This window comes from Pelodiscus sinensis, chromosome 2 (assembly GCF_052426305.1).
Source record: "Pelodiscus sinensis isolate ZL-2025 chromosome 2, ASM5242630v1, whole genome shotgun sequence".
Classification (NCBI taxonomy): Eukaryota; Metazoa; Chordata; order Testudines; family Trionychidae; genus Pelodiscus; species Pelodiscus sinensis.
Genome location: NC_143053.1, coordinates 73,490,400 through 73,504,957, shown reverse-complemented (window position 1 = coordinate 73,504,957; position 14,558 = coordinate 73,490,400). Strand labels below are relative to the sequence as shown.

Here is a 14,558-nt window from a genome sequence, read left to right as displayed (position 1 = left end):
GACACCTGGGGCGCTGCAGGGTTGGTCCAGTGGCGCCCAGAGCGGCGCTACGGGACCAACCGGCAGCGCCCCAGCTGCTGTACCACAGGCGTGCAGAGCAAAGCCGCGGAGCACGGGGGCAGCGGGACAGCCCAGATGCGCCGTGGCTATCCTGCTGCCCTCGGGCTCCGTGGCTTTGCTCTGCTTTGCTCCACGTCCCTCTGGTCTGCAGACCAGGGAGAGGAAGCAAAGTGGCGGAACACGCGGGCAGCGGACAGCCCAGACGCGTCTGGGCTGTCCGCTGCCCGCGTGTTCCTCCCTGGTCTGCTGGAGACCAGGGAGAGGAAGGGCCCCGTTCGTAACTGTGGATCCGACATAAGTCGGATCCGCGTAACTCGGGGACTGCCTGTAGTCATCGTTTGTAATTTGAACTAGTTTCCACTTTTTATATGACTCCTTTTTTATTTTTAATTCATGTAAGATCTCCTGGAATGTGCTTTATTAACTGGGGGGGGGGGGGGCGTTTAGAAAATGTAACTATTGTATCAGACCTCACAGAATGCCTTGCAAGATGTCAGGAGGCAATACTGGACTGAAGTCAGTGTAGTCAACTGCAAGAGTTAACTCTGAACTGTGTGACACCATGAGGGGAAGACACATCTGTGTCTTTCAAACAATCAATTTCATCTAGTCTAGGACAAGCAGTGAAATACTTTAATTATACCATTATATCACAGCAACACTAGAGGGCAGAATTAAGATTGTTTGAGTGCCTTAACTGTGTATTTCCATACCTCAACATATTTGCATTTCTTTTAAGTATACACTTACATCACAGAATAAGCTGGCCATTTTAGTGTGCAGTGATTCCTGCAAAGGTAGGACAAATGAAAACAATACATCCCAGAACTCAATTATTCCAAGGCCAGAAGGGATCACTGTGATCATCTAATTTGAGCTCCTGTATAATACAGACCATAGAATTTTCCCAAAATTATTCCTTTTGAACTAGAGATTCTTTTTTGATTTATACCATGTGTCACGTTACTGGATTTTAGGGAAGCAACCAGATCGCTGCTGCACTTATGAGGGGAGGGTGTTTGCCCCAAAAGTGGTACAAAGGGGATCATGTGAGGTGTCAAATGAAAGCTTTCTTTCTTCTGATTCTATATATGCTCTTCATATACTTGTATAATGTCTGGGTGTGACGTTATAAATATGTACTCTGTGTTAATATTGGAAACTTCTCTGTTTGAGGCTGAGCAATAGATGAAGAATGCTCAGCCTATGGATATGCTAATGAGCAAGTCTCCATGGAACAATAACCCTCTATAGGCCAAGGTCACACCTCAAGAATGGTGACTGATACCTAAGGGCTACCAGCAAGGAACACAGGGATAGGCCACTGGCCAGGTGACCTGCTGCAGCCAAGAAGAGATGAGGAAGGAGGTATATGGGGCCATGTGGCATCCTCCATTTTGGTGCTCAGCTCAGCTCTTCATCCCAGAGGCAAGAGTGCAGGGATCGAGGAACCGGAAAGAACTGTGGACACATCCTGACGTAGGATGTACACCAAAGACTTTTAAGCCAGCAGTTATAACATCTCTGCTGCAAGCCTGCATCGAGAACTAGGAGATTCAATACATGTAATGTATGATACTTTAACAAACTTACTCTCGCGCTTTTCTTTCTGGTAGTAATAAATCTTTAGACGTTAGATGCTAAAGGATTGGCTCAGCGTGATCTTGTGGGTAAGATCCAGAGGGTAAATTGACCTGGGATCTGTGGCTGGTTTCTTGGAACCAGACAGAACTTGTTCACAGAAGGTGAGATTGGGTTCTAAAACCCCTCACCTCTGTATGAGGCCCGAGGCCATCTGGGGCACGGATATTGCCGAGGTGTCAGAGGGGTTTTGCTCGTGAGGCTTCTGGCTGGCCAGGCAGGCAGCTGAAGCACTCTGTGGGACTGCTTTGTGGCCTATATGGGAAGGTCTCCAGTCTGGGGGCTATAGAGAGCCCTGTATTTGAGCAATTTGCCCTGAGTGGATGCCTTCAGCTATGCCCAGACTCGGCCCGGTCCATCACACCATGAAAGGGGTGGACTTTTGAGACTTATCCAGAGAGTTAGGTCAACTGCAGTGACCTGCCAGTTCTGAAGTGTTTGGGAACCAGCAAATGACAGAAACAAAAAGGGAAACATAGGAAGATGCAGGGTCTGATGCCAGGTTCAGAGGGACCTTGCTACATTTTAACTATGAAATTCTTGGGTTTGTAACACTTGAGATAATTACAACATCCCTGTAATGTTTTTTACTCTGAAATTATTAGTATGTACTCTCCCTATTAACTCTGCTTTAGTTTTTGCATCTGAATAAATAAACAAACATAATAATGACAATGACAATATAAGTTAATACAAGGAAAGAATCTTGTCAGCTGACTTTGATGATGTAACTCAAGGGGACGGAGTTTTCAGAGTTCTCTCATATTAGAATCCCATGCTGATTTTTTTAAAAATGTTATCACTACTTCTATTACCAAAACTAAAAATGTGTTATAGTCCGTGTTCCAAACATTTCTTATTCCTAATTAAAGTACAGAAGAATATATTGAAATTAATATACATATATGTAGTACACTAATATGATTTAAAGTATCCTGCAACTGTTGTCTGAGAAAGTAACCCTTTTAATAGCTATAACCCTGAATCATTGTGTTGAATACTTAAAATCCATACTTTTCAGTATTCCTATTCTTTCATTTCTTCCTTAATAAAGTCATAGCACAAATATCTCCCTACAGTAGTGTAAGCAGGGTTTGAACCACTGCTTCTAATACAGCCAGCTGAAAGGGGAGAGCAGTCCTAGGTATGGTTATGCTCATTCAGTTGTTTACCCCATAAGATAGTCAACTGTCGATATGCAAATACAGTTCATGTAATGGGAAAGGAATCCAGCATGTGGTTATGTAAATCCAGCTCAGCCAGTGCTATAGGCCTGATGGATGGTCAATTGTTGGAATGGAATGTTGGCTATTGTAACTAATTTCACTGTTGTGGGGTCACAAACCATGTTAACCCTAAATTTAGGATTTGTAAAATATGACCACCAGTGCTTGCAGGAGAGACACTGTCATAGTGAACAGTCTCAAATGGACAAGCCTTCCCCTTCCTGATTCAAGTGGATTGGATTGGGAAGAAGGATCTTGGACCAGCAGGCTACATGCTTTCCATGTGTCAACTGTAAGGCTGGTTCAACTTGTCTCTCTTTCTCCCCCTCACACCTCTGTTCTAAGGATAGATCTAAAACAGACTCTTTGTTATTTTGAAATATTATTCCAGTGGGGGCTGGAATCTTTTGGCCAGCCTAAGTGGTGGCCCAAAGAGCTGAAATCATTGAGGAAACTGACAAAGAGCTGAAATCACTAGGTTTGGCTCACAGCCATCGTGGAAGCAGCAGCTGGCAGGAGAAAGCAGCCAGCAGGTGGCTGTTAGGAATAGCGGCAGGTGGCCAGCGGGGTGGCTGGTTGGAGCAGGCAGCCAGCAGGAGTAGCTGGTGGGCAGCCAGTAGGAACAGTGGTGGGCAGTCAGCAGGGTGGCTGGCAGAAGCGGCCGGTGGACGGCTGGTAGGAGCAGTGGCAAGTGGCCAGCAGAGTGAATGAGATGCCTCCTCTCCCCACCCCCCAAGGATGGGACGTGAGCTCTCAAAATCACTTCTGAGCTCTTATTGGCCATGACCAAGGGCAGCAACTGTGAGTGGGGTACAGAGAAAGTTTGGGCTTGTGAATAGGACACTTACACTGTTGGACTTGTGGGCCTGAGAGGCAAAGGACATTGCTCAATCCATTTGAGTTGGGACGTTTACTCGTGGTTTGGTTATGAACGCTGTTTGTGGTGTTTTCCCAAGCTAATGTCATGTTACTTCTCTCCCCTTTCATTAAAAGTTTCTTTTCTATGCTCCAACTCTGTGCTTGCAAGTGAGGAAGCATTGCCTCTCAGAGGCACCCAGGGGTATGTGTGGATTTCCCAGGTTACTCTGTGGCCAGTTTTGTGTGAGATGGCTGAAAAGGAACTCCTAGATATTGAACCCAGTCCTGGCTGCTGCCAGCACTACCTGGCAGAAGAGTTACAGGAGTTTCAGATCACTGAAATGAAAATGTGAATGAATCATGAGCCTGATGACTTTTTACCAAATACCTCCTCTTTCCTCAAAATATTTTTGTAAAAGTATCATTTTGTTTTGCTTGCATGACATATTGCCTTTCTTAGGAAGTGAATAAGACCTGAACACAGAGTCTCCTGTTTCCAAAACCACTATGGGTACATCTACACTGCACAGTTATTTCGAAATAAGCAATCTGCATCATAGAGCTGTGTGCCTGGCTTGCCCCTGCCCTCATGACAGAACACACATATGATCTGCCATCCCCCTGGAGAAGTGGGTTGCCATCACTGTGTGGAAGCTTGCCACGCTGGACAGCTACCAATCCATCGGCAACCAGTTCAGTGGGGGAAAGACAATTGTTAGGGCCCTCCTCATGCAGGTTTGGTGCCTTCAGATTAAGTCCCAGGAGGAGGGTGAATTGCTGGAATGGGGTACCCCAGGAAAAGGGGGTTTTGGGAGTGGGGAGAAGCCACCTTCCCTAGGCGGTTTTTCAGTCTGGCCCTCACATAGCCCTGCTGGGGGATGGGCTACGTAGGGGGTTGCCTTGTGTACGTGTGGGTAGGAGGCGAGCTCAGGGACCTCCCATGGACTCTGGCACCCCTGTGATTTTCTGTTTGTTTGACTCCAGATGGTGCAGGCCATAAACACCGTCCTGCTGCACAGTCATCAACGTCGGCAACATGGAACCCATCATAGCTGGCTTTGCCAACATAGGCTTCTCCAACTGTGGGAGGGGGGCTATTGACAGCACCCACATCCCCATCCGGGATCTGACCACTGGGCATCTGTCTATATCAACTGCAAGAGGTACTTCTCCATGGTCCTAAAAGCACTCATCGACCACCACAGGCAGTTCACCGACATCTTCATTGGCTGGTTGTGGAAGGTGCATGATGCCTGCATGATCCAAAACTCCAGCGTCTTCCAGTAGCTGGAAGCCAGCACTTTCTTCTCAACTGCACCATCAGGGTCGGGGATATGGACATGCAACTTTGTGTCATGGGGGACGCAGCCTACATTCTGTTGCCCTGGTTCATGAAGCCCTACACAGGCCACCTTGACCACTCAAAGGAACAGTTCAATGCAAGGCTTGGCATGGCCTGCACAGTGGTGGAGGGCACCTTCGGGCATCTCAAAGCAAGGTTCAGATACCTCGTCACCCAGATGGACTTTGGGGAGCAGAACATCCCACAAGTGGTGGCGACATGGTGTGTGCTCCACAATATGTGAGAGATGATGGGGGGAAACATTTCTCCTTGAGTGGGGGGCAGAGGCTGGCTGGGTCAGCAGGGCATTTGAACAGCTGCACACAGCTGCCATCTGGAGAGCCCATCAAGGGTGTATGTGCATCCAGTAGGCCCTGAGGGAGAGTTTCTCACAAGGACCCCAATGATACTCTCCCCTAGGCCTCCCCACAAGTGGCCTGTGCATTTTCTCTCTTTGCCTTTCCTCTCTCTCCCTTCTCCCCTCCACCCTCTCCTGCGGAGACAATAAAACATTGTTTTTTTGGAAACAAACAGTGTGTGGTTTTTATTTGGGGTCAAAATAACGGGGGAAGAACTAGGGAAAGAACCTGGGAGAGGAGAGTGGGGAGGAGGGAGATGAAAACCTTCGAGAGGGAAGAAGGGGGGAGAGGGAAGAAGAGGCTCAGGGCTGGGAGTAGGATTGGTATCTGGCTCGATTGGTACCACTGCCTCGTGTACAGGCACCTCAACGATCACAAAGTGGGGGAGGCTAGGGGGGAAAAGCAGGAGGTGGGGATGGAACAGGGTCAGGCATTGGAGCTGGGGTAGGGGCTGGCACACAAGCTGGGGCAGGTCTGGCATAGGAGGTGGGGGAGGACCAGGAACTGGGGCTAGAGCAACAGCAGGAGCAGGAGCTGGCTCTGTGCTGGGGAGGAGAGACTGGACTGCCACACACATGGTAGGCCCTGCTTCAGCAACTCTCTCCAGGTCTCTCTCTGCAATTGCATGTCTTTCCAGAGCCTCTGTTCCAGCATCTCATGCAGGACCTGGAGCACAGATATGTGCTCTCACAGGAGTTCCTCCTACATTTTCTAATGCCTGTGGGTCCCCGATGTCAGGTGGCTGCCCCAGGTGGTGTCACCCACTCCCCTCTCACAGCTTGTCCAGCTGTGGAGAAAAGAGAGATGGTTAGTCATCCCTGGAGACACTGTCCCTGAAGCCTTATCCTCATCTGTGAGCTGAGACTGACAGTTCTCAGGTCAAATGAAGGTGATGTAGTGGGAGGAAAGCCATCTGAGGCCTGGACAGTAGGCCTTTTCCAACATAGGCCCAGATGTCCTCAGGGGAGCAGCCTCACCACCCCCATGTGCTGAGGAAAGGCGGGTATGGGAAGTTGCTGGTACACCGGGTTCCTGCATGTGGGATGGGGGTTCTGGGCTGGCTGGACTTTCCCATGTCCACAGAGCCAGCTACCTCATTATAGAAGCTAATCAGATTAGTCAGGCACAACTTGTCCTTTGTGAATCCATGCGGACTATTCTTAATCACTTTCCTCTCCTCCAAGTGCCTCAAAATGGATTCCTTAAGAATCCCTTCCATGATTTTTCCAGGAACCAAGGTAAGAATGACTGGCCTATAGTTCCCTGGATCTCCCTTCTTCCCTTTTTTGAAGATGGGCACTACATTTGCCTTTTTCCAATCATCCGGGATCTCTCCCGATCTCCACAACTTTTCAGAGATAATGGGCAAAGGCTCCTCAATGACATTTGCCAGCTCCCTCAGTACCCTCGGATGCATTAAGTCCGGACCCATGGATTTGTGTACATTTAGCTTTTCTAAATAGTTCCTAACCTGTTTTTTACCCACCAAGGGCTGTCTATCTTCATCCCATCTTGCGTCACTTAGCGCATTAGTCCGCGAGCCCACCTTGTCCGTGAATACAGAGGCAAAGAAAGCATTGAGTACTTCAGCTTTCCCCACATCATCTGTCACTAGGTTACCTCCTTCATCCAATAGGGGCCGCATACCCTCTCTGATCACCTTCTTCTTGTTCACATGCCTGTAGAAACCTTTCTTGTTATTCTTCACATCCTTAGCCAGTCGCAATTCCATTTGCACTTTCGCCTTCCTGATAATCCCCCGGAATTCTTGAGCTATACATTTAAACCCCTCCCTGGTCATTTGTCCAAGTTTCCACTTTTTGTAAGCTTCCTTTTTGTGCTTAAGTTCACCAAGGATTTCCTCTGTAAGCCAATCCAGTCTCCTACCAAGTTTGCCTTTCTTGCTACGCATCAGAATGGTTTCTTTCTGTGCCTCCAATAAGGCTTCTTTAAAATACTGCCAGCTCTCCTGGACTCCTTTGCCCTTCATGTTAGCATCCCAGGGGATTCTGCCCATCAGGACTCTGAGGGAGTCAAAATCTGCTTTTCTGAAGTCCAAGGTGTGTATTTTACTACTCTCTTTTCTTCCTTTGGTCAGGAATCTGAAATCTACCATCTCATGATCACTGCTTCCCAGGTTGTCACCCACCTCTACTTCCCCTATTAGTTCCTCCCTGTTTGTGAGCAGAAGGTCAAGCTACGCACGGTCCCTGGTCGGATCCTTCAGCACTTGTACCAAGAAGTTATCCCCAACATTCTTCAAAAACTTCCTGGATTGCCTGTGTACTGCCATATTGGTTTCCCAACAGATGTCAGGGTGATTGAAGTCCCCCATGAGAACTAGGGCCTGCGATCTGGAAGCTTCTCTCAGTTTTCCAAAGCAAGCCTCATCTACCTCATCCATCTGATTTGGTGGCCTGTAGTAGACACCAACCACAACATCACTGCTGTTGTTTGCACCTCTAAACTTAACCCATAGACTCTCAACAGGTTTTTTTCTCCCTCTACATACTGGAGTTAAGAAAGCACTATGATTGCTCTGATGTATAGTGCAACTCTTCCTCCTTTTCTCCCGTGCCTGTTCTTCCTGAACAGTCTATACCATTCCATGACAGCGCTCCAGTCATGCGAGTCATCCCACCAAGTCTCTGTTATCCCAATTAAATCATATTTCTTGGACTGGGCCAGGGCCTCCAGTTCTTTCTGATTGTTGCCCAGTGTTCTCGCATTAGTGTACAAACACCTCAGATAACCAGTGGATCTCTCTATCTTCTCCATTCGAAACATGGGTCCTCCTTTCTTGCTCGTTCCTCTCTGCATTCCTTCCTGCTATCTGACTTTCCCATTCCCCTCAAGGTTTTGTTCACCATCCCGCAACGAACCTAGTTTAAAGCCCTTCTCTCTAGGTTTGCAAGCCTGCCCGCGAAGATGCTCCTTCCTCTCTTGGGGTATGTCTACACTACCCTCCTAGTTCGAACTAGGAGGGTAGTGTATGCATACCGCACTTGCTAATGAAGCCCGGGATTTGAATTTCCCGGGCTTCATTAGCATAAGCGGGGAGCCGCCATTTTTAAATCCCCGCTGCTTCGAACCCCGTGCAGCGCGGCTACACGGGGCTCGAACTAGGTAGTTCGGACTAGGTTCCTACTCCGAACTACCGTTACTCCTCGTGACTAGGTAGTTCGAACTAGCGGGGTAGTGTAGACATACCCTTGGTTAGGTGGATCCCATCTCTTCCTAACAATCCTTGTGCCCAGAACAAAGTCCCATGGTCGAAGAAACCAAAGCTCTCTCTGTGACACCACCTGCGCAACCACGCACTTACTTCCTCAATTTGGCGATCCCTGCTCAGTCCTTTCCCTTCAACAGGGAGAATGGATGAGAACACCACTTGCACTCCGAATTCTTGGGTCCTTCTTCCCAGCGTTACATAAGCTGCAGTAACCCGCTCAAGGTCATTCTTGGCTGTATCGTTAGTTCCCACATGGAGAAGCAGGAAGGGGTAGTGATCTGAAGGTTTGATCAGTTTGGTACGCCTCTCAGTCACATCCTGAATTCGAGCCCCCGGTAAGCAGCACACCTCTCGAGATTCCAGGTCCGGACGGCAGATGGATGGCTCAGTCCCTCTTAGGAGGGGGTCTCCGACCACCACCACCCGTCATCTTGTTTTGGGGGTGGTGGTCGTGGAACCCCCATTCCTAGGACTACGCATCCCATGCCTTTCAGTAGATGGTGTTCCCTTGCGGTTTTTTCCTTGTGGGGTCCCTTCCAAAGCATTCGCAGAGCCTGTGGACAGAGCCTGAAAGCGATTACTTACCTCTATAGCATTGGGGGATTCCCATGCTGGCCTTTTTCCCCTTGTAGAAGTTATATGCTGCCAGTTCTCATCCTGGTCCTGTACTGCCCTCTGTGGCTCTTCTGCCTGCCGTGCTTGTAGGATTAAATGCTGCCTTCTATCGAGGAAGTCTTCATCCTCTCTGATGGAGTGTAGGGTTGACACTTGGGCTTCCAGTCTTCTAATTTTCTCTTCCAAAATGGCGACCAGCTTGCACTTTATATGTACCACTCATAAATAAATGCTTAATTTTTCCTTTATATGTTCAATTTTTGTATACATAATTGTTTAAGAAAAAAGTAAATCAACAGGTTACTGCAGTGCTAGCAGAGCTAACATGTTTCCCGTTTAACTGTTCTTGATTATTTTCTCCTTGATAATACAGACTACAACTTAACAAAAACTGGAAAATTTTAAAAAACAACAAATAGTCTAGCAGTACCTTAAAGACTAACAAAACATGTAGATGATATCATGAGCTTTTGTTTTTCCAGTTATAGACTAACTCGGTTATCCCTTTGAAGCTACTTAATGAAAACTGTTAGTTTTAATCACAGTACCTTTTTGTACAGCTATGGGGAAGTGTCGAAGCCTCCAAATTGACATGCAATCGATTTTCATTGCAAGCTTTTTCTTTCGCTGTTTTTCGAGCTTCAAAGCTTCTTCAGCTTCTTTACATTCAGCTTCTAGTCGCTTAATCAGCTCAGTGACCTCTGATAACACCAATTCTGTTTCCTGCTTTAAGGTTAAAGCCCTGCTGTTTCAAAATATATTTTTATAAGTCACATATAAAACTATATATATTTCTAATTTTACACGTACATACATCCTTTCAATTCAGTTCTCAACATAAAGCGGTCCTATTTACATATACCAGGCTGTGTCTCTAGACTACACCTCTGTCAACAGAGATGTACATTAGGCACGTCAAAATTGCTAATAAAGCTGAGTTTTAAATACCCTGCTCTTCATTAGCATAAACATGGATCTGTCAAAGCATACACAGATCTGTCAAAAATAAACCCTTTTTCCAAAGATCCTGCATTCCTCAAAAAATGAGGTTTACAGGATCTTTTGAAAAAGGGTTTATTTTCGACAGATGTGTCTAGACTGCGGGGTTTTTTTCGAAAAAGCTCTGTTTCGAAAAAAGCAGCAGCCATGTTTATGCTAATGAAGTACAGAATATTTAAATCCCTGCTTCATTAGCAATTGTGACATGCCTAATCTACATCTCTCTGTCAACTCAGAGGTGTAGTCTAGACATACCCCCAGAGAGTACACAATTACTTGCTACACAAAACTAACACTTTCAACAGTATTTTTTTCCTCACTTTTTTTCAGTTACAGAGTATAGTAAATGTATAGTAAAATAGCTGACAACCTCCCTGTTCTTATGGGGATGCCAGCCAGATAAAAATACAACTGCAAAATTATTTCATTTCCCTTTAATGCACTTATTCTCGCTGAGAAAGAAGTTACTCACCTTCGTTCAGTAATGATGTTTCTTCGAGTTGTCCCCGTGGATGCTCCACTGTTGGTGTTGGACTCGTCTTGGTGCTGCAGGTCAGAGATTTTCCCTAGCCGTAGTCAGCCGGCCGCGCATGTGTTGCCAGTGCCACACGCCGTTCATGCCCTTTTCGTCTTGCATGGTCTGGCTCCTGCCAGTTCCTCTCACAGATCATCAATCTGAAACAAGAATAGAAAAGGCTCCAGAATGGGGAGATGGGCGGGATGTGGAGCAACCACGGGGACACATTTCGAAGAAACATCATTACTGCACGAAGGTGAGTAACTTCTTCTTCTTCGAGTGGTCCTCGTGGGTGTTCCACTGTTGGTGACTACACAGCAGTATCTGTCCGCGCTACGGAGCTAGATTTACTGTTATAGGCCAAAACTGCTAAATCCATTGCTGAGTCCCCTGCCAGCTGTCGTGCAATTGCATAATGCTGTATAAATGTAGTGCCAGATGACCACATTGCAGCCCTACAAATGTCCATCAACAGGACCCCTTTGACAAACGCCACTAAGGTGGCAGTGGCTCTTGTAGAATGGGCCGTAGGACAAGACTGAAAAGGTCTTTTCTGGATATTGTGGCACGTATTAATGCATTGTACTATAAGGTTTGAAATACGCTGGCTCGATAGGGAACAGCCCTTGGAACATCTTGAATATGATACTATCAAGCGGTCCATCTTACACCATTCCCAGGTCCTGTGGATATAGAAGGATAAAGCTTGACATACATCAAGAGTATGTAGCAGGGCTTCCCGAGAGGACGAGCGGGGCTTCGGGTAGAAGGAGGACAAAACAATAGTCTCATTAATTTGGGATTTTGAACACATTTTAGGAAGAAAAGCAGGGTATAGTCTTAATACAACTGAGTTTTGGGTAAAAGTTGTAAATGGTGGGTTGTCCATAAGCGCCATAAGGTGATTTTAATACACAATGCAGGTTTGTTTGGGTTTTTTTATTAAAAACTTCTTGTGTTTAAAGCTAAGATCAGTGAAACAAGGCAACAGTGCAAGAGGCGCAGAGATGTTGTGTGACCACATAAGAGTTCTTTTGGGTAAAAGTGTCTATAAGGCTATAAGAAAGGATTTGTTGAGGAGGTAAATGGTGGGTTGTCCATAAGCGCCATAAGTGCCTCTCATTGCTGACGTGATTTCTAGGAGAAAGAGGACCTTCATTGTCGAGAAGGTTCAAATGGCGAGAGGTTCAAATGGATGGTGCATGAGAGTGTCCAATACCAGGTTGAGGATTCAAAAAGGGGGAGGTGGTCTTCGAGGAGGGTTAAGATTTGTTAGACCCTTGAAGAATCTTTTCATGATAGAGTTAGCGAATACCAGAGTACCATCCACAGAGTGGTGGAAGGCACTAATGGCAGATAAATGTACTTTCAGGGAGGACAGCAAAAGACCAGACTGTTGTAGATGTAATAGATAGTCTAGTATGTGACGTAGTCGTGACTTTTTGGAATCGATGTCACGCTGGGAACACCATAGAAAAAAGCGATGCCACTTCGCCAGGTAGGTCATGTGCGTGGATTGTCCCCTGCTATGCATCAATATGCATCTGACTTGTTGCAAACAAAGGTGTTTGAATTCAGTGAACCAGTCAAAAACCAACCCGTCAGGTGTAATGTGTCTGGTTTTGGATGAAGTAAGCGAATGCCGTTCTGGTAAAGGTCTGGGAGAGGGGAAGAGGAAGTGGGGGCTTCACCGACATTAGATGGAGGAAGGGAAACCAAGGCTGCCTCGCCCATGCTGGTGCAACGAGGATCACTTGCATGCAGTCTGCCTTGATCTTCTCCAACACTCGAGGTATGAGTGGCATTGGAGGAAGCACGTACATCAACTGGCCCTTCCAACTGATTAAGAATGCATCGCCCATTGACTTCATCCCCATCCCTGCTCTGAAGCAAAAGAGACAACACTTGGCATTGTCTTTTGCGGTGAACAAATCTTCTTGGGGAGTCTCCCACTGATGGAAGATTTGGTGAAGAACATCTGACCATAGTTCCCACTCGTGGCCGTAGGGGGATCTTCTGCTGAGATCATCCGCTATGGTATTGTTAATACCTGGTAAGTATGATGTGAGTAGGTTGATATTATTTGCTATGCACCAACTCCACAATTGTATTGCCTCAGCACAAAGGAATCGTGATCTCACTCCCCCTTGCCTGTTTATATAAAGGATCGTAGCTATGTTGTCTGTAAGTATTCTGACAGTTGCACCTGATATGAAGTCTTTGCAAGCCAGGCGCACAGCTCTGAGCTCTAGCAAGTTTATATTCTGTGCTCTCTCTGTAGCCATCCATGTGCCCTGGGTTGTCACGCCATTCGTATGAGCCCCCCATCCTAGGAGGGATGCATCCGTAGTTATCTGAAAGGCAGGTTGAGGGCGGCAAAACGGAATACCTGCCATCAGGTTCTGTGGCTTGGTCCACCACAGCAGGGAGAGACGGACCTGAGGTGGAGGAGTTACCAATCTGTGGATGTCGTGCTTTGCCGGAATATAGACTGACGCTATCCAATGCTGCAGGCATCGGAAGTGAAGAGGGGAGTGCATGACCACAAATGGGGTCGCAGTCATATGGCCCATGAGCCATAAACAAGTGTGGACCGGGACAAAGGGGGCTTATTGTAGGACGGTGATCAGGTCTTGTATAGCTTGGAACCGGCCGACTGGTAAGTATGCCCTTGCAGTGATGGAATCTAGTCTGGCACCTATGAAATTTATGACTTGAGTGGGTTCCATTGTGGACTTCTGCTCATTGATAACAAGTGCCAGGGAGTTGAAAGGGTGTCTGACTATCGAGACCATGCGAGATGCCTCCTGCCGAGCTCCCACCTTTATCAGACAATCATCTAGGTACGGGAAGATAATAACGTATTTGCGGTGTAAATGAGTGGTCACTACAGATAACATCTTGGAAAAGACTCTGGGGGCTGAAGCCAAGCTGAACGGTAGAACCCGTTACTGGAAGTGAGCGTTGCCGACTACAAAGCAAAGGAATCGACGGTGAGCCGGATGAATAGTAATGTGGAAATAAGCATCCTGTAAGTCGAGGGCTGCGAACCAGTCTGCATTGTGGAGTGTTGGGATTATGGACGTGAGAGTAACCATTTTGAAGTGTTGTTTTCAAAGGTATCGATTCAGTCTTTGAAGATCAAAAATGGGCCTCCACCCTCCTATTCTCTTTTGCATCAAAAAGTAGTGGGAATAAAACCCTGTTCCTTTGAACTGTAATGGTACCATCTCTACAGCTCCTATTTCCAGTAAATGGTGCACTTCTTGTGTCAGGAGTTCTTCGTGAGATTGGTCCCTGAAGCAGGACAGGGTTGGTGGAGAGGGAGGAGGAATGGCAATGAATGGGATCGCGAGACTAGACCTTACAACCTCCAGGACCCATTGATCTATTGTTATTTCGGCCCATTGGTAGTAAAAGGGCTCTAGTCTGTAATGGAATAGAGGATGGTCCTGAATGGTTGGTATGACAATGACAGGTGTTTTGCAGACCTCGACCAAAGAGTCAAATTTGCTGCTTCTGGCCCGGTTGAGTAGTCATCCAAGAAGGTTGGGTGTGTTTACACTGCATCCGTTGTCTCTGTCTTGGCTGGTCAAAGGGACGTCATTGCTGTCTATGGTACTGGAAATCATACCATCTTTGGTAAGGGTAATATCTCTTCCTTCTGTAAGGAGGGATATACATGCCCAGAGTACGTAGCATAGTCCGG

At 46.9% G+C, this 14,558-nt stretch overlaps 1 protein-coding gene across 3 annotated transcripts in view; it reads right to left on the bottom strand.

Annotated features, from left to right (window-relative positions):
• Positions 1 to 14,558, bottom strand: part of CCDC178 (coiled-coil domain containing 178) — a 382,168-nt gene that overhangs the window by 326,029 nt on the left and 41,581 nt on the right. For 2 of the 3 annotated variants that reach the window (XM_089776273.1, XM_089776275.1), the window contains exon 5: positions 9,882 to 10,078. In XM_089776273.1, coding sequence (XP_089632399.1) covers positions 9,882 to 10,078 — 197 coding nt within the window. The remainder of the gene's footprint in view (positions 1 to 9,881; positions 10,079 to 14,558) is intronic. The other variant, XM_089776274.1, reaches the window with a different exon arrangement.